General features: G+C 43.1%; 3 protein-coding genes across 9 annotated transcripts in view; 2 read left to right on the top strand and 1 right to left on the bottom strand.

The window, feature by feature from the left end:
* The window catches only part of UBE2Q2 (ubiquitin conjugating enzyme E2 Q2), a 52,489-nt gene extending 44,224 nt beyond the window's left edge, over positions 1-8,265 (top strand). For both annotated transcript variants that reach the window (XM_080396863.1, XM_080396862.1), the window contains 6 exons: positions 320-410; positions 773-831; positions 2,344-2,392; positions 3,289-3,384; positions 5,568-5,634; positions 7,458-8,265. In XM_080396863.1, coding sequence (XP_080252989.1) covers positions 320-410; positions 773-831; positions 2,344-2,392; positions 3,289-3,384; positions 5,568-5,634; positions 7,458-7,489 — 394 coding nt within the window. In that variant the 3' untranslated portion in view covers positions 7,490-8,265. The remainder of the gene's footprint in view (positions 1-319; positions 411-772; positions 832-2,343; positions 2,393-3,288; positions 3,385-5,567; positions 5,635-7,457) is intronic.
* Positions 8,266-8,872: 607 nt separating this feature from the next.
* FBXO22 (F-box protein 22) lies at positions 8,873-14,503 on the top strand. Its single transcript, XM_080396870.1, has 7 exons — positions 8,873-9,032; positions 9,117-9,249; positions 9,723-9,810; positions 9,954-10,049; positions 11,059-11,223; positions 12,171-12,336; positions 13,524-14,503. The coding sequence occupies exons 1-7, from the start codon at positions 8,929-8,931 to the stop codon at positions 13,951-13,953; spliced, it is 1,182 nt and encodes a 393-aa protein (XP_080252996.1). The 5' UTR covers positions 8,873-8,928; the 3' UTR covers positions 13,954-14,503.
* NRG4 (neuregulin 4) overlaps positions 14,337-27,300 on the bottom strand; it is a 31,550-nt gene continuing 18,586 nt past the window's right edge. The window contains exons 5-8 of one of the 6 annotated variants that reach the window (XR_013929692.1): positions 22,982-23,061; positions 22,798-22,887; positions 21,328-21,437; positions 14,337-16,227 (exon numbers count right to left, since the gene is read on the bottom strand). Coding sequence is in view for 2 of the 6 variants with exons in the window: in XM_080396888.1 (XP_080253014.1) it covers positions 22,868-22,887; positions 22,982-23,061 (100 nt within the window). In the remaining 4 variants the exon portion in view is untranslated. Of the gene's footprint in view, positions 22,888-22,981; positions 23,068-27,300 lie in introns of all 6 variants that reach the window. The other 5 variants (XR_013929689.1, XR_013929690.1, XR_013929691.1 and 2 more) reach the window with 5 other exon arrangements.

Raw genomic sequence — 27,300 nt, 5'->3', positions numbered from 1 at the left:
CCCCTTTCTCAGAACATACATTTCCAGTGAACTGAAGAGAATTAAAATTGCTATTTAGCACAAAATAACCTTTTTTTTTAAAACTATGTTCAAGTAACACTTGATTAGTATTGGGAATGTAGTGTGTTGCAGCAAGCTTCCACGCTGATCTCATGGCAACGTGTTTACTTTGTAAAGGGAGCCAGAGTTTTTTACAGTTCACATTAAATTACAGTTTGTAAGCTAGAAGTACATAAAGGAGCTCTTTAAGAGTAATTACTATTTATAGGTAGTGAAAATATTCACTTCAACTAGGATCTCACCCCTGCTTCTTTTATAGGGTTGATCCTGATAGCCCACTGCATAGTGATCTTCAGGTCTTAAAAGAAAAAGAAGGTGTAGAATACATTTTACTCAACTTCTCTTTTAAGGTATGTGTCTATGGGAAGGAATGCTGGGGTTACATTTGAACCTTACCATAGAAAGTGACTGAAATGACCCTCAGTTGTTACTTGGGTAAAGATGAAGCTGTAGCATTAAAAAAGAAAAAAAAAAAAAAAGGGAGGGGTGGTGGTGGTGGAAATGCCACTTTTAAGTTTGGCACTAAAGCTTCCCAAATACTGCTTTATAGCCAGTACTGTGAAAAAGTGCTTTTTAGAGAACTGAAAAATTTTACTGCTAAATTTTACTGCTTTAAGTCTGATTTGCCAAATTAGGCTAATGAAATACTTCCTGGATAGGAAAACAATGTCACGGCATGTTTCTTAACGTTGTTTTTTGTTATGCTTTTCAGGATAACTTCCCTTTTGATCCTCCCTTTGTGCGAGTGGTATCTCCTGTGCTCACAGGAGGGTAGGTGTGAGCTGCCTTACGGAAATTTTACTTTCTGGTAAAAATGTTACAATTGAGACTAGTTGACTGGGTTTGCAGGGAACGTTTCGAGAGGACCATGTAGACTTTTAAGATGCATGAGCAGCTGTAACCTTGAGTTTGGTGAAGAGCTCAGTGTGATACCGAGACTTGCTTCTCAAGCAATGAGCTAATAGTAGGCAAACAGCTGGGTGCAATTCCGCTTTAACTTGCTTTGTTTGTGTCAAGCTTTGAAAGAATCTGTGTCTGCCATAAAGTTTAGGAACGGTCCTCTGTGGATAGCTAACGTCGCTGTTGCTTCTGTTGTAATGTGCTTTGAGTTTTTACTTTGACAAGGGGTCTTGATCCCTGGGTTGCCTTAAACTTGTCGTATAGTTTTAACTGACTTTTGCTGGTAACCCTGCCGTAAAGCTTTTGCCTAAAAACTCTTCAAATGCTAAAACAAACCCACTAAATTCAATGGACACCATGCTGTAACAGGCATCTAAAACGTATTTGTAGTGCTGTCTTGTATATACCCATGGAAAGAAGATTAAATTCACCTTCCAAGGCTTTTATGCATCTCTCGCTGACAGGAGGTGATACCTGTACCTTTGAAAGTATCGTGGTCTGCAATAGCTGGTGCTGAATCTGGTTTGGTTTTAGTTGCTGTGTGTCTGTCTTGCTTTCAGGAAATAGTGCAGTTAAACAGTGTTCCTGAGGGTTGCTGCTACCAAAAAAGTAAACAAGCAGTGCCAGATGCCAGAAAGCTCATTTGGATTTTGGTTTTGTTTTACTTGGACTTCCCAGTAGAACGAAAGAAAGAATGGCCCTGAAGGTTTTCACTGCTTGTTTCCCTAGGGATGTTGTACAGATCTATGTTGTTTGAATGCCCCTGTCATAGGGGAGACTATCTTCTCGGAGTGGCAGATTCTGCTCCCTCAGTCCGAGTTTTGTGATGACCAGGTGCTCCGACTGCCGAGTCCCAGTCAGCACAACGTGTGATTAAGTGTGATTGAAACTAGAAAGTGGTTTATAGAGCAGATTTTCACTTGCTCTTTTCTAATCTCATTTGTCTACATCTTTGATTTATAGGTATACCTTCATTGCTTGGAATTGTGTTAAATTTCTTTACAGAAGTGAATTTGTTTGGGTTTTTTACAACTATATGTCACTACTACATATGCAGAGTGTAGCCATAAAAAGCAACCTTCCTTTTTTCACGGTCTGTGTACAGTTGTGTAGACTAGCTTGGTTTCTGATTTTTTAACTGTCATTAGCAAAGGAATTATTTTTTTTCCTTTGGTCTCACAATGCTATTCTTCTGTGTGTAAGTATAACATGGCTAACTAGTTACAATATATTACTAGTTAAAGGGCATTTCAGCTTTATGTGAACAAAAAAATTAACAAATTAGCCTGCAAGAGCTTAAAATGCTGTGTGGCTGTGTGAACAGTTTCATCTTTTTCACTAACTGCTGATGTCAAATATATTTTCTTTCACATTTGTTTCTAGGTATGTCCTAGGTGGAGGTGCATTATGCATGGAACTTCTTACTAAACAGGTGAACACAGGCTCTGTTATCTGGATGATAATAAAGCATGCTTTAAAATAATGAAAATAGGTGTTTCCCCTGAGTTGAAGAATCCCTGTGTGGAATAAATTACACACTCCAAAGGAAAGATGGTGAAATAGTCCCACAAGATTTGCCTTGCTGATCTTGTGTGAGATCTTGGATGGCTTACGAGAGGTCTGAGGAAGAGGCAAGAAGTGAGAGCACATCAACTTTGAATTCTCAGAATTTCTGGGAGGAAGCCAGTGTAAAGAGTGAGTTCTGAGGAGCAAGATGCATTGTTTTCTTTTCCAGAAGCCTCTGCTACTGCACAAAGTGAGCTCTGGAGAAGTGGGGAATGCAGAGGATTCCAGGCATAGACACTCTTGCATAGACAGTGTGATTGGCTTTCTCTTTAAGTAGTAAATGAACAAAGTAGATGTCTGCAGGCTCTGGCAGAAACTTTTGTGAACCCTGAAAGGTAAAGCAATACCAGAGATGAGCAGTAATTTTCATGGAAGCAAAATTGTCATAGCTCACTGGATGACTTCATTAGATTGCAATCTTTTCTGCTTACAACAAGAAGCTGTAATTTCTGTTGTGACATTGCTGAAAATTTGTAAATGCTTTAACAATGGAGTTAATCCTGTTTCTGCCTCGCTGTGTCTTGGAAATGTGTGATTCAGCCTTTTCATTTTTACTGCAAGGTCTTGGTACTAATACTGTGTATCACTTTCCAGATTTTCTCTGGAAAATAAAAGTTAACTGGGAACAAGTAGGTAAAACTGAAACTGGAGCGTAGGAGTGGAAAAAAAAAATAATCCCTAAGCACACATTCCAAACTAGATTTGCAAGGCGAGCAAAGGCAGTGAGTACGTGTTATATAGAAATATTTTTTCCTTCTCCAGGGCTGGAGCAGTGCCTATTCAATAGAATCAGTCATCATGCAGATCAATGCCACTTTAGTCAAAGGAAAAGCCAGAGTACAGTTTGGAGCCAATAAGGTAAATGTGCTGCGTATATGAATTAAATTACTGTTAGGCTTCTGTTTCTTTGACTTGCAGAGAAGATGCTTGATGACAGAATTGTCATAAATCAAAATGCAAATATATTTGTAATCTTGATGTCTGGTGCACGTGTGCGTACTTTACGGGCAGTTAACTATGAGTTTGTTAGGGCCCTAGAAGGTAGTGGGGCCCAAGAGAGCTGGCCAATACTCAAGCATCACTTCCTCCAAGCTCAATATGGGTGCATCCCCCGGGTAGGAAATGGAGCGAAGTGGGGCAGGAAGCCTGCATGGACAAGCACGGAGCTTCTGGCAAACCTCAGACAGAAGAAGGAGGATTATGAGACGTGGATCAAAGGACAGGCCGCTTGGGAGGAATATAGGGACGTGGTCAGAACATGCAGGGGAGTGACAAGGAACGCTAAGGTCCTAAATCTGTTGGGGGAGGGCAAGGACATGAGGGGCTTCTTCAAGTACATCAGCAGGAAAAGGGTGACCTGGATGAAGGGACAGGGCGCGCCCTCAGCAAGTTTGGGGATGATACAAAGCCGGGAGGGGTGGCTGACTGGTGAAGGCCGTGCTGCCCTTCAGCGAGACCTGGGCAGGCTGGAGAGCTGGCAGGGAGGGACCTCATGGAGGTCAACCAAGGGAGGTGTCGGGTCCTGCCCCTGGGGAGGCACAAGCCCGCGTACCAGCCCAGGCCGGGGCTGACCTGCTGGGGGGCAGCTCTGCGGGGAAGGACCTGGGAGTGCTGGTGGGCAGCAAGTTGCCCGTGGGCCAGCCCAGCGTGCCCACGTGGCCAGGAGGGCTAGTGGGATCCTGGGGGGCATGAGAAGGAGCGTGGCCAGCAGGTGGAGGGAGGAGATCCTGCTCTCTGCCCTGGCGAGGCCGCATCTGGAGCGCTGTGTCCAGTTGTGGACTCCCCAGTTTGAGAGACTGGGAACTGCTGGAGAGGGTCCAGGGGAGGCTGTGAAGATGATGAGGGAATGGAGCATCTCCCTGATGAGGAAGGGCTGAGGCAGCCGGGCCTGCCCAGCCTGGAGAAGGCTGAGAGGGATCTTACCGACGTCTACAAGTATCTTCAGGGCAAGAGTCACGCGGCTGGGGCCAGGCTCTGTTCAGTGGTGCCCAGCGGCAGGGCAGGGGGCAGCGGGCACAAACTGGGACACAGGCAGCTCCATCTGAACGTGAGGAAGAACTTTGTTAGTCTGAGGGTGACAGAGCCCTGGCACGGGCTGCCTGGAGAGGTCGTGGTGTCTCCTTCTCTGGAGACATTCAAACCCGCCTGGACACGACCCTGCTGTAGCAGGGGGTTGGGCTGGGTGACCTCCAGGGGTGCCCTCTGACCCCAACCAGCCTGTGTTTCTGTGAAATTATGAATGTATGAGGAGAGTAAGACCTTGGGGTGGACAGAGTGTGAAAGTAGTTAGACTTGTACTATCCCTGTATTGGCAAAAGGGGTGGGAAGGAGGATCAGAATTGGGAATCAGGAGGACTTAGAAATTTTGGCTCTGAGAAGGGCTATAGATGACAGCCTGACTGCCAGGATGATATACACTGATGTTCTCTTCCTTTTGCTGGACTAAACACCTGCAAAGTTTCATGAGGAGTGAAAAATAATAACATGCAAATAATCCTGAGCTAGCCATTCACCGTTAATCAAAATCATTAGTCAGTTCAAGTGTGCATGCTGGTAACAGACCATAACTTAAAAGACTTTGAAGTACTAAATGCTATTTTGAAAGGGTGTTTAAATATTTTAGTCAAGAAATTGTCACTTGGATGCCAGTTTTTTAGTAGTGATTCAAGAACAGTGAAAAGATGTGAAAGTTGATGATCACAATTCTGTCTAACCCTGCCGAGGAAGGCAGCGTTAGGGTCCAGACTGTCTGAAGCCCACTGTTGTGGTTGCCCACACTTCTGACTTACCTCAGGTTCTGAACCTTCTGAGAGAAGGATCTTTCCAGCAGCAGGGTATGCAAATTATTGTCATTATGATGGAGGAGAAATGAGAAAATAAGGGTATTTGTCTCGAAAATCTTGTACTTTAAAGCCAGGAATGTTGTAACTCCGTGTATGGTTTTTACTTGCAAGCACACTGTAGAGTTTCTTCGTAAAACTGTTTTTAAGTCCTGCCCGTCTAGATGCAGGGTTTCTTACATTAGTTTGTTCTCCTTTCAGAATCAATATAATCTAGCAAGAGCACAGCAGTCCTATAAGTCACTAGTACAAATACACGAGAAAAATGGTATGTATATTCTTGTGACTTTGTTCTTGTCTGCACAGCAACCCAGGAATTGGTGTTTGGCTGCAGTAATACTTGAAGTGCTGGAGTGCCTTAAGTGGGCTTGGGAGGGCTGTAAACGGTGGTTCCTCTCTCCTAGCTTGCGCTAGAGAGACAATAGTGCTTAAAGTAACTTGACTAACAATTGTTGCAACTCTTCCAGCATTTGTGAATGTTCCATGTGTTCCTACTATCTTTTGGAAGGTAGTTCAATTTCATTTTCAGCTAGTTGATCTAGGAACTTTATCGTCACTGTAGCTTTTCAAGTGTCTTATTTGTTAGTGAAGTACCTGCTGGAAGTTTGCCTCTTGCCTCGAAAGACTTTGCTTCAGTGTGGCAAAACCTTAGCAGTAATAATCATTAAGGAAGAGATAAAGCAGAAAGAAATTGCAGAGACTAAAAGATACAAAAAGTCCAGGTGAAGTACACTGGCTGGAAAATTGTGCAAAAGAAATGGGAGACACAAACAAATGTGTGGGGTTTTTTAACCCTTTAAAAGCCAGTTAATGGTGCCTCAGCTGCAGAAAAAAAGTATTTAAGTGCTTCAGGTATAATTTCATTCATTGTGCCAGGATGAGAAGGTAACAAATGACCTGAGGCTTTAAAAGGTTTAAGTAGCTTACATGTTATGTAAAAATAGTCAGCAGAATCGGTACCCTGGTCTCATGATGAGGGGGAGCTGAGGCAGTTACCACTTCCATGATGTTCTTTGGTTCAGGCTGGACACAGTGTCCTCTGGGAATTCGTATCACTGTGAACACGAGAGCGTATTTCAGCGTGACTGTAGTGAGCATCTCTGTTCCCCTACCTCTAAAATTGAACCTAATGCCGCCTCTGATATTGGAAGGAAGATCAAAGATAACTACTTTAAAATGCTTTCCAGTTTGATGATATTTTGATCTTGCCATTAACTGAGTCTTCTGCTTTTTTAGTTTGCTACAAAAGCCAGCATGACTGGCTGTTTACTTCTAGCTATGTGCCAGCCTTGACTACAGTGATTACTGCTGCGTCAGGAGCTGTACACAAAGCAGTCACAGCATTTATTGCTGCTGCAAAAGGTGTCTTTAGAGCTGCTACCTGTTCTCTGGGACAACATAACCAGGCCCTGTATTCACTGTATAAAAATTCGGAGGAATTTTTACAATAGTGTCTGAAAGATTTAAGATGGGAGACCTGGAGGTGGCTAGAAAAAAACTGCACACTTGACCAGGTACGATTCAACTGCTAAAACATGCCAAATCCGATCAGGAGACAAGTTACTCAGCTGACACTTCTGAGCCTGTTCCTACAGCAAGATGTGCAGGAGCAGGGTAAACCATTCAAATGCTTGTGTGCGCCTGGCTGTGCGCTATGCAGGAGGGGGCTCGTACATCGGCATCTCCGTGTAGCCACACTTGTATGTCTGTGCACTGAGTGGCTTGAAGACTTGGGAGTTTTGCCCCTCTACCGTTTGGTTTTGTTTAACCTGCAGCAGCTTCCTCCATTGATGTCCAGCTTGTCCAGCTCGGGATAGCTGCTACCACAAAACCCCTCAAACTCGTTTTTACTCTTTTTACCTTTTGCATCGGAATACTGGACGTGATCCTGAAACATATGCCGCATGCTTCATCTCCCTCTGCGGACCGCTAGCCCTCAGGGCGCTCTGGGTCTCGCTGAGCTGACCTGCTCCAAGAGGGGAGGGACGAGCCCCACGAGGCTGCCGTCTCCCACTGATTGGGAGTGAGATGGGTAAAGATGGTCTTGACGTAGCGATGTCGGTCCCTAACGCATTTCTCTGTTCTCCATAGGCTGGTACACTCCTCCAAAAGAAGATGGCTAACATTGAGGACTGTTGTATACCTGGACCAATGTCAACAAAACAAGCTCTTTTTTATATTTTCCAACACACAGACTCAAGCTATGAGTGCCCCTATAACAGCTGTACTGAAGACTTTAGCTATTAGATAAGTTAGTGGATAATCTGTCAACTGACACGTAAAGTATAAGTTACAGCCTTACCATTCCGCTCTTCTTAGGTACCTGGACTGAGCAGTTTGGGCCTTTACCGTATTTGTTCTTATGGATTAAGCGTGTTTGGGCCACGCCCTCCCTTCTCCCCCCCCCCCCCCCCTTTTTTTTTTTATTTTATTTGAAAGCATAAGCTCCCTACAGCAGCCTATCGAATTACTAAAGATCATTCAGTAGGAGTGAGTTGTTCACACACTTCTGTGTATTTCTTACCTTTTGCAAAATGCAGACTGCGAAGACTTGCATTGTATCGTTTCATTTAAAGCCAAGAAGTTTAATACATTGTTTAATACTGTTTTAGGATATGTCAGGTCTTGCAAATCACAGTAGTTTTTTCTGGTCTAAAAATGACAGCATCTGTAGTATTTCCAAATTAATTATATAGGAACAACACGTGTATGTTAAGTCATTAAACATTTTTCATGGCTGTATGAGAATATGAACTGTTTCTTGGAAAAGATGCTCTTTGTTTAGATTCTGTTCATTTTTTGGTTTGGTTGGTTTTTTTTGTTTGGTTTGCTTTTTGTTGTTTTTTTGTTGTTGTTGTTGTTTGGTTTTGTTTTGTTGGTTTGTTTTTTTTTTTTTTTTTTTTTTTTTTTTTTTTTTTTAAGCAGAGCAAGGCTGTGCCAATAAAACCTTGTACCTAGTCACTTCCACTGGGGCATCAGAACTTGCCGGGCTGTTCCTGCTACTTGTCGGCTCAACCTCCCTAACCAGAAGAGCAGCAGTGTGGAGCTTGGAGTTATTTAAATACTAAAAACCTTTTTAGGTGTTCCATTTTATTAACGGGTTGTTGCAATCATTTGTAAACTAATGAACTTATAAAGTGATTGGCACAAATCGCGATGGAAATCCTTGAACGAAACAGTTTTATATAGAAGCGGCGGGGAGCGGGGCGCGGCGCTGCGGGACCCCCGGGCGCTGTGCGGGGCCGGCGGCGGGGCTGGCTGCGCGCTCCCGGGGCCGGGGCGGGCGGCGGCGGCCGGGCCCCCCCGCGCCTGGGGCTGGCGGCGCAGCCGGGCGCGATGTACGCTGCTCTGTAAACTTGCATCAAGTTGATGAATAAAAGCCCTTTTCACAGTGCGCTGTGTCCGTGCTGGGGCGGGCGGGCGGGCGGGCGCGAGCAGGGTCCTCCCCGCCGCCGGGCGGCGCTACCGCGGCGGCTGCCGCCGCCCCGCCCCCGCGCGGCCGGAAGTCCGCGGCGGGAGCGCCGGCGCGCGGGTGACGCCGCGGCGGGAAGGGGGCGGCGCCATGGAGGCCGCAGCCAAGGGCGGCTTCGTCCTGGGCAACCTGGCCGAGGTGGTGGAGCGCGTCCTCGGCTTCCTGCCCACCAAGGCGCTGCTGCGCGCCGCCTGGTAAGCGGCGGGGCCGCGGGGGGGCGGGCCGGGGCCGGGGCCGGGGCGGCCCCGCCGACGCGGCGTGTGCGCGGTGCGTTGCAGCGTAAGCCGGCTATGGAGGGAGTGTGCCCGGCGGGCCCTGCGGGCGAGGCAGCGCGTCGCCTGGGTGTCGGCGCTGGAGCCGGGCCCCGCCGAGAGCCACGCGCTGGTGCGCGCGCTGGCCCGCGAGCTGGAGGTGGGGACGCGCGGGGACTCGCGACGCGGCGGGCGGGGTGCGGCGAGGGGGTGGGGCGAGTCAGCGGGCGGGGCGGGGCAGGGGGCGGGGCGGGGCAGCAGGTAGAGCAGGATAGAGACATGGTGGAGCAGGGGAGGGGCTGGGGATGGGCGGGGCAGCGGGTGGGGCAGCAGGCGGGCAGGGGGTGAGGTGGGGCAGTGGGTAGGGTAGCAGACAGGGTGAGACAGAGGGTGGGGCAGTGGGCAGGGTGGGGTAGTGGGTGGGGCAGGGTGGGGCGGGGGCGGGGCAGGGTGCAAGGTGGGGCAGTGGGCAGGACAGCAGGCAGGGCGGGGCAGGGGGTGGGGCAGGGCAGCGGGCAGGGTGGGGCAGTGGGCAGGGCAGCAGGCAGGGTGGGGTGGGGGCAGGGCAGGGGGTGGGGTGGGGCGGGGCAGGGGGTGGGGCGGGGCAGCAGGCCTTCTCCCCCGCCCCCGCAGAAGGTGCAGGTGCTGCCGCACACGGTGCTGTACGTGGCAGACGCAGAGACGTTCAGCGGACACGAGGAATGCCATGAGCAGAAGAAAGGTAGGGCCGGGTGCCGCAGCCCCGCGGGGCAGCCGCTCTGTGGTGCGGCGGGGGAGCCGGATGGGCCAGGCTGGGCCGCAGGGCAGGTTCCGGTGCTGCTCTTACTTCTTTCTCCTTTTTCTTTTTTCTTCTTTTTGTAACAGCCAGGAAGAGAAACAGTAAAGAAACAGCAACCGCACTTGAAAAATTGTTGCCAAAGCGATGTCAGGTTCTTGGACTGGTCACCCCAGGGATTGTAGGTAGGAGGAAAACGCGTGAGTCTGTGAGATATCGGCTTGAAGGTGTCCAGCGTATTGCACAGCTGCTCCAGTGCCAGTTTATCGCAACTTCACCCATTTTTCAAAGCGTCATCTGGCAGAGCAGCAGGAGAGCTCTTGCAGTGACCGCCCTGGCCTGCTCCCACCTTGCTCAGCCTTAGCTTCGGTTTTAAGGAGTTCACAGTGTCGCTGATAAGTCGAGTGACCTTAAGTTCTTGCTTCAAGTGATGCAGTTATGATTATAAGGGTTGATTTAATTGAGCAGGCAGCTCATTGCAGGTTTTCCTGGCACTTCAGTGTAATTATTGAATGGGTTTTGGCTTTATATGTATTTTTCAGAGTCACATTGTGACTACTTACATGGGACGGCCTCGGTATGTACCTCTTTGTTACGGTCTAGCAGGAGGCATACACAGCAACTGTGGAAAATTCACAGTCTCCCTCAGCAGTGTTTTTCTAGTGCTTCACTTTTTTTATCATTATAAAGTTTTTTTCCTAATTTCTTGCCTCAGATTCTCTTCCTGCAGCCTAAGCATCATCGTCGCTAGCATGATTCAATGACGTGCTCCCAATGTTTCTGTCAGTTTGCTTTATATTGTCATCACACGCTTGCTTAACATCTTGAAAACGTGAGTGTGTTTGCCTGCCTGCAGAAGTTGGCAGCAAGGCTTGAGACAGCTGTATGGCACAGGGCTTGTTCTCCAGCCGTTTTACATTTGCTGTGGCTGGGGAGAGAATGTCCAGATGTACCTGCGACTCCTTGTCCAAAGTGACTGCAGCTTGATCGGCAGCCAGGACTCCTACATGCTTCGCCCTTACAAAACATCAACAAAAATGTCACACCAGCTGTCCGTTAGATACGTTGTTACGGAAATGAGCTGTCACATTTTACATCACCTAAGCTGTTCTGCCTCTTTTAATCTGTGTTAACGGTGTAGACAGAAGTATTGGAATCACTGAATGCAAGTTGTCTGGTTTTGTATTTTTGTAGTTACCCCTATGGGTTCAAGCAGTAATCAGCCTCAAGAAATTGAAGAGGGCGAAGCTGGTTTTGCTCTGTTGTTTCCCAAAATTGATGGGGTGAAAATTCATACCTTCCATTTTTCTAAAGACTTGAAGAACAGGGTCTTTGATGAAAGTAAATTTGCGGAAGCAGGTATGTCCTTGTTCTCCCCTTTATTTGGGCTTTTGTGAAGTGTTGTGGTGCCCTTTTAGGTGCCAGTGCGGAGTTACGTGTGGAACCAGCAGCTTCTGCACAAATTCCATTCCCGGGGCCCGCTGGGGCTCTTAGGGCTGCGGCTGGTACTTACGCATCTCTGTTCTTCTCGTTCTCTGGAGTATTAAGGTTATCTTGAGTTCCCATCTCAGATTACCTCAGGAGCTGTTCACAGGGAACAGTTTGTTAGGTTTTGAGCAGTCAGTCATTGGTTAAAAATTGTGATAAATGCATCTGTGCCATTGGGAATGATTCCTTTCGCTACGGTTTAGAAACAGGTGGGGAGGGGCTGCTTCTCTTGTTCTCCAAAATAACTTTGCATTTAGATCCTGAGTCAGGTGGTCTGGCAAGGAAAGGCAGAACAAAAGATGGCATATTTCCATAAATACAGTTTGCATTCCTGACATTGTGCCCTCAGCAGGGTAGGTCATTTATGAAGGGTGATATAATGAGAGTTTCTACCTCGGGATAAGCCACTAGCTGATGTCATTTAATTTTCAGGTAAAGCTATTCACCACGTTGTGGTTCTTGAATAACGCTTGGTTCTTATCTGTAAAAGGATGGTTAGGGCTGCCAAGTAAAACTTAGTTGCTGTGCCTTCAGAGGCTGTGGTAGAACTCAGGTGCTCTGCTAAAGGAGTGGAAAGCTGGAGGAAGCAGATGCAGTTGTCTTCCTTGCTAGGGTCTTCTCAGAAATTCTCCGTTACGTGGGGAATGCAGCTCAGCTCCTGAGTGCCTGGGCAGCTTGTGTCTTGGTTTTGCCAGCGGCAGCAACAGAAAGCCGTGACTGAAGGTGTGGTGTATGGTTTGAGGAGAGACTGGGACAGCAGGGCTTCAGGGGTCAGGATTTAAAAATGAGAGGGTTGGTGTTTGTGGTTTTGTTTGTAGGTCTGAAGAATAACCCGGATCTCCGGGTGGTTCTTCTGTTTGGCTACAACTCCTGGAAGTCTGGAGCTACTCGATTTCTTCATCAAATAGTCAATCCCTTGAATGAGAAAAGTATCATCCTGGCTGGGGGACAAGTGGAGAGCTTTACATCACTTACCTCTGAGACGTAAGTATCTTTTTCAGGGTAAATTGTAAAGATTTAAAATGGGAGAAACGCTGCAAAAGTCGTCGCCTTTTAGTTAAGTCACATGAGTGCCCTTTAACAGTAGTAAAATGATAATTTTTTTTGTTTTAAGACAGTAAAGCACAACTGGTGCACTGTGATTTAGCTAGAAAAGCTGGAAGCTTTGTTTGACTGTTACAAATTTGGTTCTGGAAACTTGACTAGGAGGAACTCACTCCGAAGGAGATACCCCATGTGTGTTTATTGTAGTCTATGTTTATTCTCTGCCTTGCTGATAAATTATCACTCGTGACAGAGACCATTTATGTGAAGGTTCTGTTTCTCGATCAGCCTTGGCTTGGTTCACGTTGCGTGTTCAGCTGCTGCTCTGTGAACAGGACCGTGCCCAGGAGCACACCTGGTGTGCTGCTGCTGCTGCTGCTGAGGGGCTCGGCACTCGGAGGACTGCGCTAGATCTCATCCAGCTTAACTAGCCCCTTCCCTCTGCTGGGATCCCTGCAGGGCAGGCTCGGGCCCTGCTTGCCCCAGCTGCTCTGCCGTGCAGGGAGAGCCCGAGGTGCCCCCTGATGCGTCCTGTGCTGGGGAGTGCAGGGCGGACATTGCCACGGGCTCCTCTCATGGCAGCGTAGGTCTGGACTCCACAGTAACATCACTTTTTTTCTTGCACCTGGTTTATGGCAGCTGCACCATTGCTCCAGATAAGGAGCTGACCTTATCTATTAACATGCTGGTAATAAAGCATAAGGAGGTAACTACTGAAACCAACGTGTCCTGGCCACCCAAGGAGACCTAAAGCAACGTGAATCTTCAGCTGTTACTGACTGCTGCCCTGCTTTGATACACAAATGCAGTTTCTTTGGTTTAACTAGTAGTTCAGTTGGAATTACAGAGCTGTGATGTACACAAACCGCCAACTTTTCCATGTATTTGAGAGGTAGGCTTATGCGTAATCCCTGGTAACAGATGTGAAAGTTTTCCCTTGTGAAAGGTTGCTAAAAAAAAGAAAAAAAGGTGCTAAGAGTTGAAGGTGTTGGTTTGGTTTTGAACTGTGGGAGGCTTTCAGGATGACTGGTCTGCTTCGAAACCAACTTCTGCCACAGCAGAAGTGTTTTGGGGTCAGAAGCAGCGCCCCTGGAGCGTTCTCTAACTCAGTGCCTGTTGCCTTTCAGTAGCAACGCGCAGCCCGGCGATGCCTGTGGTGTGGTCGGGCTGGCTTTCAGTGGGCCCCAGATCCAGAGTGCCACTGTCCTGTTAGACCAGGACGTAGCCGATGAGAGGACAGCAGAAGCCGCCATGCAGCGTCTCAAAGCAGCAAACATCCCGGAGTGTAACACCATTGGCTTCATGTTTGCCTGTGTTGGCAGAGGATATCGGCATTATAAAACCAAAAGGAATATGGAAGCGGATGCCTTCAGGAAGTTTTTTCCAAACGTTCCCCTCTTTGGCTTTTTTGGACATGGGGAAATAGGATGTGATCGAATAGTTACTGGGAATTTCGTATTAAGAGAATGTAATGACATAAAGGATGACCTGCTGCATGGTTACACTACTGTTATGACCCTTATTCATCTTGGTTCAACTAAAGCAAACCAAGCGTAAATGTTTTTAATGCTTCAGTGAGCTGTTTGTTTCATTCCAGAAAGCAGAGAAGTCTGGAAGGGTGGACATCTTGCAATCAAAACCCCTTCCAAAACATAACGTCATTTTGTATCAAATCTTGTAGTTGGAATAGGTTTATTATAATAGCTGTGAGAAAGCTTTGCATTTTGTGTAATCCCCTGTACAGCTCAGAATTGCAGGTAAATGAAGTTTGATGGAATTCTGGAGTCGAAGAAAGCCTGTTTCTTCCAAAATTAGAACAGTTTGCACAGATAGCAGTTGGAGTCCAAATACCAACACGCAGAAAGACACGGTACCTGGATGTGCTCTATTTATGTATGTAAAAAGGGTCCAGAAAAACTATGGCTGCATACTGAAATAGCTGATGCATAAAATCCACCATTTCCTGGATTTTATTTCAAGAGAGATGCACAACCTGCCCAGAGTCCTATTTACAAAACTGAATAGTTTTAGTAGATAAAATGAATGAAAATCTTCAGAGAGAATTAACAGAGTGCTCATTAAATAAAGATGAAAATACATAAAAGTACCTTGCCTTCTATTCTTGGAGAAAAATCTCTGACCTAAAGAGATGTCCAGTTACAAGCTCAACTTGTCTCACCACCTTGAATTGAATTTCAGTTGTCTTAAATATTGGGTTTAGAATAATATTTGATGCTTTGTGTGTACCAGCAATTTCAGTCTTTGTGTATTTAAGTTTACCCAATCAAAATGTACTGGTTGCCTCCTTTGGCTCTCTTGTAGCATGATGCTCTCTATTATAAACACTTAAATCCAGAGTGCTAAAAATGAAGACTACCTGGTATCTTTAAGTTCCTTTAAAACATTTTTGCTTTATCATTTGAAATTGTGAGGCACACAAGATCTGACTATGTCCTGTTTATGTAGGGCCTTTAAACAAGATCTGTGCTTTTGCATGTTTTTCCCATGCTTCTACGTCAGTCGCCTGCTTTGACTGCTGCAGCTGGAATGCAGTATTGCAAGGTTCAAGTAAGTAAATTCAGCAGCCTCAGTACAGCTAATTAATACATTTGCGGCCTTTTAAATTCTTTCCTCCCTTTTATTTTCACTTAATAATAGAATGACAAGAAAGTAAGATTAATTTTGCACCATTTCATCATGCTTTTAAATGCCAAATCAGGCAGCTGGCCCGTTTTCAGTGTAGTAAACCCAAAATACTTGGTTGTATGTTGTACAACAAAGTAACGATATTTTTCTTTAAATGTGCCAACCAAGAGTACATTGGGCAACCTTCTACCCATGTCTAGTAAAAACTTTTCCTGAATTTGGCCTGACGAGCTGGGGTAGAGGCATGTGTGTGCTGAGTTAGCCGTTGGTATCCGTGGGCACTGAGCACAGACAGCCTCGCTGGTGGCTGTGTTGATGGGGTTTTGTTGGTTTGTTTTTTTTTTTGGTTTTAGTTAGAAGGCAGAGGATGAGCTGTGAATTCCCAGTGGCCACCTAGGGGTAGATTAGTAAGTGTGGGTGTGAGCTGGAAAATGTGTAGTTACTGTATTTAGAAGGAAATGGAGTATGCCTGAATTTTAAGAGAAGTCTCATGGGAGGCGTATGCCTGTTTTTTTCAGCAGAACCTGAATGTCACGTTTGGCCCTTTCTGTCTGCATAAGCTGCATGTTTAACAGGAGGCAAAGAAAATGTTTCACTTCTGTAACTGGACAGGATCCCTGTAGCTGTTGCCGTGAGTTAGGGCTAGTCAGCATCGCTATACCAGAAGCCTGTGACCTTTTAACTAACTTTTTGCTATAGTAGAAGTAAATCATATAATCATTTTGGTTGAAAAAGTCCTTTGAGATGATGATGTCCAAGCGTTAAAAGTAGATCAGCCGTGCATCCTGAGCAACACCGCGAACGCACCCAGAAGTGTCCAAAGCAGCAGGCGGCAAGCTCCAGTGTGGGCGCAGCGGAACAGGGAAGGCAGGCGCGGTTTGGAAAGGCTGATCGGCAGCGAGTGGCTGAGGGCACTTAAGGGGTAAGCACAGTACTGAAAGGATCTGTGGGGGGAGCTCCCAAGAGCCTGCAACAGAGTCCAGCAGCATCTCTCCAGCCTCGGGGAGTGGGGATGAGCCCGGTGAGCCCAGAACCATGGGCTGCATCGCTACACTGCCTCTCCTAGACTTCCAGGCAACAGGGAAGTAGTGCAATTGATAACAGTGCAACCTCTGTGATTAAAGTTTTGCTATCCAAATTCATCTTGCCCCCACACTGCCATTTGCTCTTCAACCACGACAACTCCTAAGTGAAATCAAAATGTATTTGCTTTAACAGTGCATGTACCAAAAGGCAGGGCTCATTCTTAATTGATGGACAGTTTTGCAGTGCAATATATAGCTGTCACTCAAAAAACAACCATGAAGCTTTAAAGTAGGCAAAGTTAAATGAATATTCAGCAACTGGGGCAAACGTGAATAGCAGGACTGCTCTGAAGATAATTAATCTGCAGTGCTGATGGTGATACATTTCCAGCAAGAGACTATAATCCCTAAGTGACCACAACTGGATTTTGCTTTTGTTAAGAAAAAAAAACTTTCAAAGTCACAAGACCTGCAGGGAGAAGTGATGGTTTTGCTGACAAAAGGTAAAAGACATTCTTTTTTTCTTACGTTTTGAATATGAATAATGTTCCGTTGCACATTTGTTCTTAATGCATCGTGCAATTAAGTGAACTGTAAGTTTTAGAAGTACAAAAAATAGGCAAGCAGTGTGATGTGTGAGCTCATACTTGCATGACCAAACCAGCAATTCCCAAACATGAAATTATTACTGTAATTTTTATATTAAAATTACTGACCCAAAATCCCTCTCATTACAGGATGTTTCTGTAACATGCAGTTGTAAGAAAGTGAGAGGACAAAGAGCCAGATTGCTCCTGTTGAGTTTACTTATTTGTGTTTCTCTTTCAGAGAAGCAGCTCTGTAGTGGTGCTCACTAGCTTTCATATAAGACACTAAGTTTGGTATTAGCCTCATTTTTCTGAACCCCTACTGTGGCCAAATGAGAGAACAATTTAAAAAAACACTTGCCATTCAGATGCCTACTTCTGTTTTACTCAATGGAATGATACAGGAAAGTAACGTTTGAGGTCTGGAAGTTTATATAGTTAAGTTACAAAGACAGTAAACATGTACATTTAAATGGCCTTCTCTAGGGTCTTTTGTAATTTCTGAGCACTCTGCAAATATTAAGAAAATTATTATTTCCCCACCGTGTAATTATTTTTCATTATTATATTGTGGGGAAGAATTTTTTTTTTTTTTTACTGTTATGAGTCTGAGGTAGATCTCTAAAATACATTCCATCTTAATACAGCTGTTGTATTTTGTGCACACAAAAGCAGGCAAGATAAATGTTAAGACTCTAATTATCAAATTTCTTACTTGAATTTTTTCCTGTTCCCAAGCTGTTTCTCAGCCAGGGACAGGCTCCAGAAGAGGCTGGTTTGGAAGGGCCCCGCATTAGCCCCAAGTTCTCTCTAGGAATGCGTCTCTTGCAACTACAGGCTCAAAGGTATGCAGCAAGGTAAATTGTGCTAAGTCCTGGTGGCGGCGGGGTGTGCCTTGGTCCTGTACCCCAGTTTTGGGTCAAACAAATACGACTTCAAACACTGTGGGACCCTTGTACTGATTATTCTGTGCCCACCAGCACTTCATAACGAGACATAATGAGGGTATTTTCCTAAACAGACAACATATAGCTACAGCAAAAAACTACAGACCTTTTGTTCCAAAGGAGATGCATAAGATAGGTTTGGATTATTTGGAAATATTACCCAGATACTTACGTTAGAATTATTAGCAGAGAAATAGCTAATTGGAATTTTTTTCAAGTGCTTTGATAATTTAGGAGCAAAAACTTTATTCCTAAATCAGTGGGATTTGTGCTTCCAAGTGCTTTTAAAAAGCAACGTATAATTTGTCATCATGACATTTCACAGATCCTCACTGAGATTAGCAGGTAGCACAAACTTCTCAAAATAAATGTTTTAGAGTGATTCATGTCATTGAATCAGTGGCAGTCATGTCACCTTTTCTGAGATAATTTTCACAGCTATAAGAGTTAGAAACAGCTTTTTTAACGTAAGCTTGTCTTAGCTAAGTTGCCAGCATGGCAGCAGTAAGAGCAAACACTAATCCCCTCAAAACAGGAACTCTCCTAGAATCTCCAGAACAGGTGAAAATGACTGAATAGTTGGAAACAGCAGCAAATTCTGTGATGGAGAGCATAGATTCAAACTAGAGAGCCCTGTTAAAAAATGCCACCAGTGGGTGCTCAGCTACATTTTTAGAGCCCATCATTTCCCTGTTCAAAAGTTCTATGTAAAATACATTGAGAGGATAATTTGAAAACAGTCTCTTTCAAACGTACACTGAAAAAGAAGGTTCAAATCTTACACAAACAGACAAACAGGTGCTTTTGGAAGTGTTAGAGGTTGGTTGTAGTTGCAATTTGGGGCATGAAAACAGCAGTATCTTCCTGCCATTTCAGGTTCTACAGCCACAGGTTCTGTTTACACGCACTTAGCTAGCTACAGAAATAATTCCTTGCGAAAGGTTTTGTGGAGTATCAGTCCCAAACATGGAACTGAGTGGCAACCTGCCTATGGGTATTTCACAAAACTTGTATTTGGTACTGTGCTATCAAGAAACTGATCTGACATTACATGCAGATTATGTTGAACAGGTTACAATTGGAAGAAAAGCAAGAACAGGCTTTGGATAAACACAAGCAGACAGTTACACACAATAATGAAGAAGTTTTTGGGTTTGGTTTTTTTTTTTTCTTTGCTCATTTTCCTCCAAAGTGCAGGAAATACTGCAGTACTTTCTTGAAAAAAGCCTTTTCCACTGATCTCAACCACAAAACCCAAATAATTTATGTCTGTATTCTTCTGGTTATTCCATATAATCTGAGATACAGGAATATTCCATCTCTTCATTTAAGTATATAGATGTCAACAAAAGGCATTATAACTGAGAGAGGTACAGTGAACATACACATCCTGGTAATCTAAACAACATCACCAGAGAATCATAACACAATTTAGTTCTAGGGTTTTTTTTCAAACTTGAACAGGTATGTCTTCATTAATATCCCTGGGTCTGAATATGGTCATAGTACAAGTAAAAACTCTTACCCAAAGTAATCCACAGTCTTTTCAGTTTTTACTGGATAGCTTTATGTCCTTTAAATCTGAAAGGGTGCTAAATGCCAAAGGAACATAATTGAGTGGGTTGGGTTGAGTTGTTTCATTTTTTAATGTAGAAAAGTTGGCTGTCTGATGTTAAGTCCATAACCACCTCTGGCTAAAGCTCTCCCTGTCCCTGAGCATCCCTTTCTGGGCAAGTATGTCCTGATACAGGAACAGCTGAACACGCAGCAGGAATTTCCCCTTTCAGGTAAGCTCACAGCTTTCCCTTTCTGCCTGGACTCGGGTCAGTTTGGTAGCTCCTAGTCAGAACGCTCACAACAGACAGCAGTGGCACAGACACCGTTTCTGTTGTGGTAAGTTCTCTCCTTCATTTCTCCTCTGCTTTCCATTTTCAAATAACTGAATCATACTACCAGAACCTCTCTACTGCTCTTCAAAGATGCAGGGCCAGAAGGAAATTTTTTTTTTTTTTTGAGTGCAGTAAATTGTGAAGGGGTCACACAACATCGAAGGTACCTTTAAAATGGGAAGTGGTATCAAACGGACTTCCTGTTGGTCTTCCCGCTTAATATTTAACAATATAAATCAAAAGACTACGCAGCACAGAGAAATCCTCTTGTTTTCTTTGGAGAGCCATTCCTTCTTCTTTCATTTTACTTTGCCCCAGTGTTTGGGCTACTAATGAAAAAAAATTGCATACTCAGTAACATAAGCAAATTCTTACTTAGGTCTATAAAGAGATTTCCTGCTAATGGCTGGCATTTCATTCTGCAAGTGATCAAAAGGGTTTTGCAAAACATTATGAAGAGACCATTACTACAAGATTCTGGAGGGAAAACATGATCCTCAGGTATAAAAGAATTTTTGCCGTAAGACTATTAATAAATTGTTGTGTAATCATATTAGTGGAGGTTCCTAGGAAACTGGTCTTTTCCGCTGTTCTTCCCTCCGTAACCTTTCAACTGGTGGAGAGGTAATTTTAAAGACATGAGATCTTGCGTTTCATGAAGTCAGGAGTCAAGCAGGGAAGAGAAACCTTATTACTCATCCCTGCATATACACCTAACACTGTTTTTGTACTCCAGTGACTCCAACCACATGAACTGATCCACTGGAACTGGTGTTTCCTTAGCTTTATTGCTCACAGGACTACTTGCTTAGTTATGTAAGCAAGTATTGCTAGGGAGTCTTGTAGTATTTTATTAAATTATATGTAATGTTGGCTACCCTGTAGTTTCTGTGGCTTTCGACCACCTTAACATGAATTTGTAGCTTGACCTCATTTTGACCTGATCATCATATTCACAAAGCTTGTGAACTGAAAGAATTAATTTTAGAAGCTGAAATGTTCTCAGATGCAATGGGTGTGAAGCAGTCTGAATCACTAATAGGACTTCCTTCAAAGATAACACTGTTTCATAAATCAACTTGTTTGCATTTAAACATGGTTTTAGTTTATTCGTCCTCACATTTTGTACAACTTGTTTCCCAAATAACGCAAACAAGATTGGTAACAGTGAGTAACTCTGCTATGTCTGTCTAGGAAGCTGAGAGGGTTCTAAGAGTTTATAGACTACAACTTCAGTCCATTTATCTCTTACATCTTCTATTAATATTTCCTTCCAGAATTTCCACTTAAGGTAACCACAAGCCTTTTCCTTCTTCAATGAAAACAGTATACCAAACTTCATTAAGTCTGAATGTCTCATGAGCGGTAACATATGGAAGTTACCAAACAGCAGTTGTCTCTGACTAATTTCCACCGAGGCTGTGCAAAGTACTTGAGGTAATACTGATTCCAGTGTAGCTGTCAGTACTGCCATAGATCTCCTAAGCTCTCTATTTAGCAGTGGCATGTCCTTCTGTGATGAAAAATCACTCTTATGTTTCCCAGCCTTTAAAACAGTATTATCAGCTTCCTTCGGAGTACCTGCTAAAGGTTTGAAGTCCAGAAAATAATATAACAGATCAGTTAATTTGGGGAGAAAGTGATCTTTCAGTGCTTCGTATAACTTAATCTCTGGATCAGGTCCTCTACTTGACTTGGTGCCCTCAGATTCTCCATTTAGATGCTGAGTGTTAACTTGGATTTTAACCTCTCTGTCATGAGTTCTCAGAAGGTAATGTATTTTTCTGTTTTGTTTTCTACATGTTATTACAATATGGTTTTCCCTTTGACTTCTTACCTTACACACTGTAAAAGCATGTCTCTTCTTCTCTGTCTTGTGGTAATTTTGTCTACGTTGATAGAAAATACACGCTATGTTTTCTGACACTACAGCATGGAGTAGACACCCTAGAAACAGAAGGTTATTCAACATTTTCTTTGCACCTGTATTTTTATACATGTCCAGATTGTTTATTTCAGAGATAGGAAATCTGTATCCTGCATTTTCTCCCTTTGCAATTACTGAAGTTTTCTCAATTAATTTTCTCTTCAATACAACCTTATAAATCCCATATAATGAGCTGCTAGGTGATGTGCCATTATGGAAACGTGTCTGATTTTTGCTGGTTTCAACCTCCAGTGCTAGGAATGAGTTGAAAAGAGAATGGTTCAGTTCATATTTTCTATGCCTCTGACTAACCGGACAGTCTCTTTCTGTTGTCAAGGCAGAAAGAGAGATGGACCGTGTCATTTGGTCTGTCTTCATCTGAGAAAGAGAATCCTGTGAGGAACCAGACAGTGATATATAATATACTGGTGTGATTAACAAATGGTTACGTGAATAAAACAAATACATTTTTAGAGAAGGAAGCACTTGTTCAGCCAAGACCCCTGTCTGGATAATATTTTGTGTCAAGAATGGACCTGATGAATAAAATTCCTGAATTCTAGTATCTGAAATATCAACTGGAAAATGTAAAGTAAGGTTTAAATCTCCCTCAGCAGCGAGATTTTCAGAAGGAAGCAAGACAAAATAAAACCATCAAGGAAAGTGTCTTGCTTAATATTAGGGACGTATACTGAACAAAAGGTAAATACTCTGCCTAGTAAACTTCTTTTAACCATTACCAATCTCTTTTCTTAATATTTTCTTTTAATTTGAATTAAAATATTGTGTCAGGAAGCTGGCTAATATACTAGCAGTGGTACCTCATTTTATGTTTTCTTACTATTAAAAAAAAAAAGGAGAAAAGAAAGAAGAGTCAGTATTAGCTGGAGAAAGGTACTTCCCCCGCCCCCCCCCCCCATCTGGTAAGTGTATCTGAAACAAGACAATTCTGGACACGTATCACAGGTATAAATTTTGAAACTACAGAGCCAAGACAGCCCTCAGCTCCTCGGGGGCAATCTCGTGAAAAAGGACAATCCTGCGAAAAACGCATAGTATTGCCTCACACTAAAACCCCTATGATTATCTCATATTCTCTGCAGTGAAAGAAAAAAAAGATTCTTTCATATTTCCCATGTAGTAAACCCCAAATTATCTCATGCTTCTACCTGTGCATTACTGAAAACAGTAACTTGTCATGAAAAATCTCAAAAAATTTAAACAAATTATACTGATTGTAGTGATTTCTGTATAATTTGATATGCCTTTAAAAATACATAGAAACTCTAGTAAGTGCAACTGTTTATGTCTTAGTTGCAGTCTTCTCCAAGACATCAGTACACTTCCTATTTCAGACTACTTTCTTCTCGTCTTGCTTACCGCATCATCCTTTACAGCTGTTGTATTCTTAGGGTTGCTCTGCATGTTCTTTTCCCACCATTCTTCTACTCTAATGCTCTGTTATTATTTCTGAAAAGTAAACAAAACATATGCTTTTAATTAAAGAAAGCTTCCTCCCCTGCCTTCTGTATGGAGTCCAGTCATTTAACTTCAAGGTACTCACTGTTGCAGCCATTGCTGCTTGTAGTCTCAACCAGGCTGGCACCACACTCCGAAGAACTTGTCCTTGGAATTGAAGCTTTCCTGACCATAAGAAACAAAACCACAGACAACAGGGAGGAAAAAAAAAAATCCCACACTCAGAGTGAAAAAAGTTATCAGAGAAGACATACATTAATTGAACGATGCTTCACTGCAAAAAGTGACATGGATCTTCAGCAATTACTTTCTAACACTGAACATTTTTGACAAGCACTTATTCAAGGGAGAAGAACAGAGATCAGCACTTGGAACTACATGACTTCTTCCCTAAAGCTAATGTTCCCGTTTGATTTCTCCAGTCTTTAAGCAATTAGTAGCTATCACAAAATGATTTAATTTTTCATTAACTCTCAGCATTTGGAAGTGAAATATCAATAATGTGATATTTTCCACACCTTCTTGAGGAGAAACAGATCTGTTTAAGCAGATCTGATCTCTTGCTTGCTTTTTCGCTTTCTTTTAATAGTAATTAGGCATCTGCTCTCTTGAGACGAGTCATGAGCTGTTCTCCTTTCTGTCCAGTTTGTGTCCTGCGGTGATACAACTCCTCCACAAAGTCTGTCATCTTGGACGGCTTCAATGGCTTTATTCCTAGACCCTGTTGTTTTGGCTGGCTGAGTTCCTGTTCATCAATACGCACTTTACCTAGTTTGGCATTTCAACATGGACTTATAATAAAGTACAGAAAGGAACTGCAGGTTTATTTTAGTTTTCCCTAGGATTTTCTCTATTCCTCTAAGCTGTGTGTGTGGCATTCAGGCCTCTATTGTTTCTAAATAAAAGCTGGCTTATGTGGATTCTATACTGATCAGCTACCTTATTCTTCCAGTAACCCTTGTGCAATATGTTTCTAGAGAAAGAAGGCCAGATGAACCTGTACTGATAGGTGAATTGCTTACAGCAAAATATGCCATTTGTTATGGCGTATTCAGTATATGCCTTAGTAAAAACGAAATAGCAAGGATTTTTGCATACTTCCCTGTTTTCCCCAGGTCAAAGTGATAGGCTTTATCGGTACCATTTGTTGGCAGGGTGTGTACGTGTGCTTGTGTCAAGACAGAGAGCGGCTAGATCTGGATTTTCTCTACCTCCAAACTCTGCTCCTGGGCCTATTAGCTGCACAGAAGCCTACTCCAATCCAGGATGGTTTTTTTGGTGTTAAATAGCAAATCGCTCTCAAAAAACCAGTTCTGATTTAAAAAAACCCAAAACAACAACATATATATATATATATATATGGGTAAGTTTTACATTCATAATGTAAGTATTTTACTATCTTTATTAGTATTAGCTAAAATACAATTGCTGGCCTGATGCCGTATCTTCTAGTGAATCCCAATAGTTAGAAATAGCAACAGTTTTGTGTGCTGAGCTTTTACAGGAAGGTAGCAAACTGAACTGAGCATGCTCTTTAAAGATCAGGATTCCCCCTTTGACAGAGAAGCAACGTTTATTGCCTGTGAAACAACACAGTCCTGGAGAAAACTTGATAAAGTGACATAGGAAGCTAACGTACTGAACTGGTTTTCACATTAATTTTGGGTGTGGACAGTACTGTTCTTACGAATTTCTACAATATGATATAAAGTTGGTTTATAGGACTCACCTTTGAGGAGACACAAAAGCATATTTTTTTCTTTTCAAAAACATCCCTCATTGTTTTTTCAGAAAGTAAATTAAAGCTACTCATTTTACTATCCGAGTAATTATATTCTGTCAATCTGAGACTCTATAGTAGCCTTTCCTGCAGCAGGTTCCAGCAAATGAGACTACTGTTTATCTTTTCCAGTTTTAAGACGCATTTTTTCATCACCAGTCCTTGATCACTCTCTCCCTCTTATTTCCCTCCATTCTCTGCTGTTCCTTTCACTTAAACCTTCAGTTCTTTTCCTCTTTTGTGTTCTACTTATCATCACTGTCACCCTCTAGCCATTTGAAATACTGTTTCTTCATTATCTCTGATTTCCTCTCTTTCTCATTGTAGGTTTGCTTTCCCAAACCATACCATCTTGATGAATCCTAGTCAATCAAATACAGCATGAAATCAGCCTAACAGCAGATTGTTGGCAGATTGGAAAAAACAAATCCTCGGCTGATAAAAATTTAATGACTCAGCTAAATATAAAAGGAGAATTCTCCCACTGTTCACCCAGAGCTTTTCCTATGCAGCCCTCTTTTATGGGTTACTTTCACTGTTACTTGTGATTTGGTTTTCTAAGCAGTGCAATGAAATCCTTTCTTTCTACCTGTGTACACTGAATGGATTTGTTTGTAGGGAGCATTCAATGCACTTGCACATGCCTGGTCCTGAAATCTGCCCCAAGCAACCTGAGAGGAAAAAAACTTGGAAGGCGGGTAAAAGTGATGACAGGGACAAGAAAAAAAGAGCACTGATTTTCTAAATTCTAAAAGATGTGATGTATAATTTTAGGGATTCAATTACTGTATCCTAAATTGCGCTTAGTATCTCCTCTTCTGCATCTCTTCAGATTGCATTACTGTTTATACTAAAACCACACTAGACTCCCCAGCTGGAAGAGCCACAGAAATGCTTACTAACACACAGGGTGGGGGAAAAAGCTCTCTGCTTTCTGATTCTGGATCAAACATATTGGTTAATACAGTGTAATAGTGGAAATTTCATAGCACAATATTTTTCTTAACATTTTAAATGTAATATATTCTATCAAATGGGCAAGTCAAGGATGATGTAAACTCTCTGCTAACCCTTAAAAGCCCCAGTTCCCTCCTCTTCCAGAATGTGATACAGGTGGTAGATTTGTGGGGGGAAAAAATTACAGCAATATTAATGATATCTGCTAGCAATAATCCTTGTTTATATAGCTGAAAAGAGGGGAGTAGATTAAAGTATCCACTTGAGATTCCTCTTACATGTTGGTCACTTCAGTCAAGAGATAAGGACTTCTAGATGTAAAGAGTTTCTTTAATAGATGAGTTCTTTAGCAGATGACAGTGCTACATCAGCCTCTGGAGTGTAAAGGTAAGACAATTCAATTTTTAGCCAGTTACATTCTTTTCTTTACACTAAAGAAGTTGATCGTGATTTTATGAGTTTTCCCAGGTTGGCCTGGTATGTAAGATAGGTTCAAGAGCAACTATGTTAAGACTGAGTTGCTGCCCTTGTTAATTTTCTAATAAAAAGGCTCTACTACGTGTTCTGCCAGTTAGGTAAATCTTGAGTAAATTGATCTTCTATAAAGAAAGTAGCTGAGGTTCATCTTCCAACTGTCTAATGAAAGACTTGCACAGACCTGTCACTGCTGTTAGTCTAAGCTTCTGTACTTTGCAGTGCAAGGCTCTGACCATAAAGCTCAGCAGACTGTCCCCAGTCTTCCCCAAATTTTACTGTATGCAAGAGGACAAGGATCTTTTAACAGCTTACTCTCTGAATTCTCTGCTCTCTGAAGCCCTTTTTTCCTCTTCTCAGAGGCAGGTTTTACTTCTAAAGAAATACTCTCCATACCTCTGTGAGACTTGAATTAATTTTTCTTTAGTTATTTAAAGCTGCATTCTGTTCTAATAACTTTATAGTAATTTGCAAATGTTTGTTAGCGAACAAATGCTGCGGCATTCCACTGCTAAGACAAGATTAATTAAATAAAATTACTAAGGTGGGGAGTAACCTTTACAACGAGGTTTTTTTATTAATACAAACTGTTTTATCAAAAGCTCTCCCATCTCTTCTAAATATATTCAGCTACGGGAAAAACTGGCATTCAATGGGTTTCCATGACAGCAGCTGAGGTAAAACTAGACCAGCTGTTCCAAAGGTTGCTCACTGAAAGGCACTGATCAGAGAGGTTGATTTGGCACTGTGATTACAGGAGAGCAAAGAACAGAATTGCAAGAACCTTAGGTTATCATAACCAAGGAGAAATGCAGCATAGGAGGCAGAGGAAGAGGCTGCAATCCTGTGATGGCTGAGAAGTACAGGGGCTAGTAAGTTGCCTCATAAAGGCATAAATTAACAGTGTATGACAAAATGAGCTCTTACAAAAAGTGCTGTACTCTAAAAACAAGAGGAGACATAGGAGGTTGACTTGTGTACATAAATGCAGCGAGTAAGTGAAGACAGTAAGTTTATTTGGGTTTGGTGTGTAAGTGTAATGATATATGTACAGCATCAAATCGTTGACTTAATCCCAGTAACTGCTTCTGGGTTTCCAGTCAGTCCTAATGTGCCTGAAAGAACTGAAACCAAACCTGCAGCACTTGCTCTCTAGCACTGACATTTTCATGCTACTCAAACGTGGATCATCC

Source organism: Falco punctatus (assembly GCF_963210335.1).
Source record: "Falco punctatus genome assembly, chromosome: 7".
Taxonomy (NCBI): domain Eukaryota; kingdom Metazoa; phylum Chordata; class Aves; order Falconiformes; family Falconidae; genus Falco; species Falco punctatus.
The sequence above is the reverse complement of the archived record's forward strand: the minus strand, read 5'-3'. Positions and strand labels throughout refer to the sequence as shown.

Bases quoted from the DNA above. Each gene is read 5' to 3' on its own strand.
- FBXO22 (XM_080396870.1), top strand. From the start codon at position 8,929: ATGGAGGCCGCAGCCAAGGGCGGCTTCGTCCTGGGCAACCTGGCCGAG. The intron at 10,050-11,058 runs GTAGGAGGAAAA...GTATTTTTGTAG, and splicing joins GGTCACCCCAGGGATTGTAG to TTACCCCTATGGGTTCAAGC. The intron at 12,337-13,523 runs GTAAGTATCTTT...GTTGCCTTTCAG, and splicing joins ACATCACTTACCTCTGAGAC to TAGCAACGCGCAGCCCGGCG.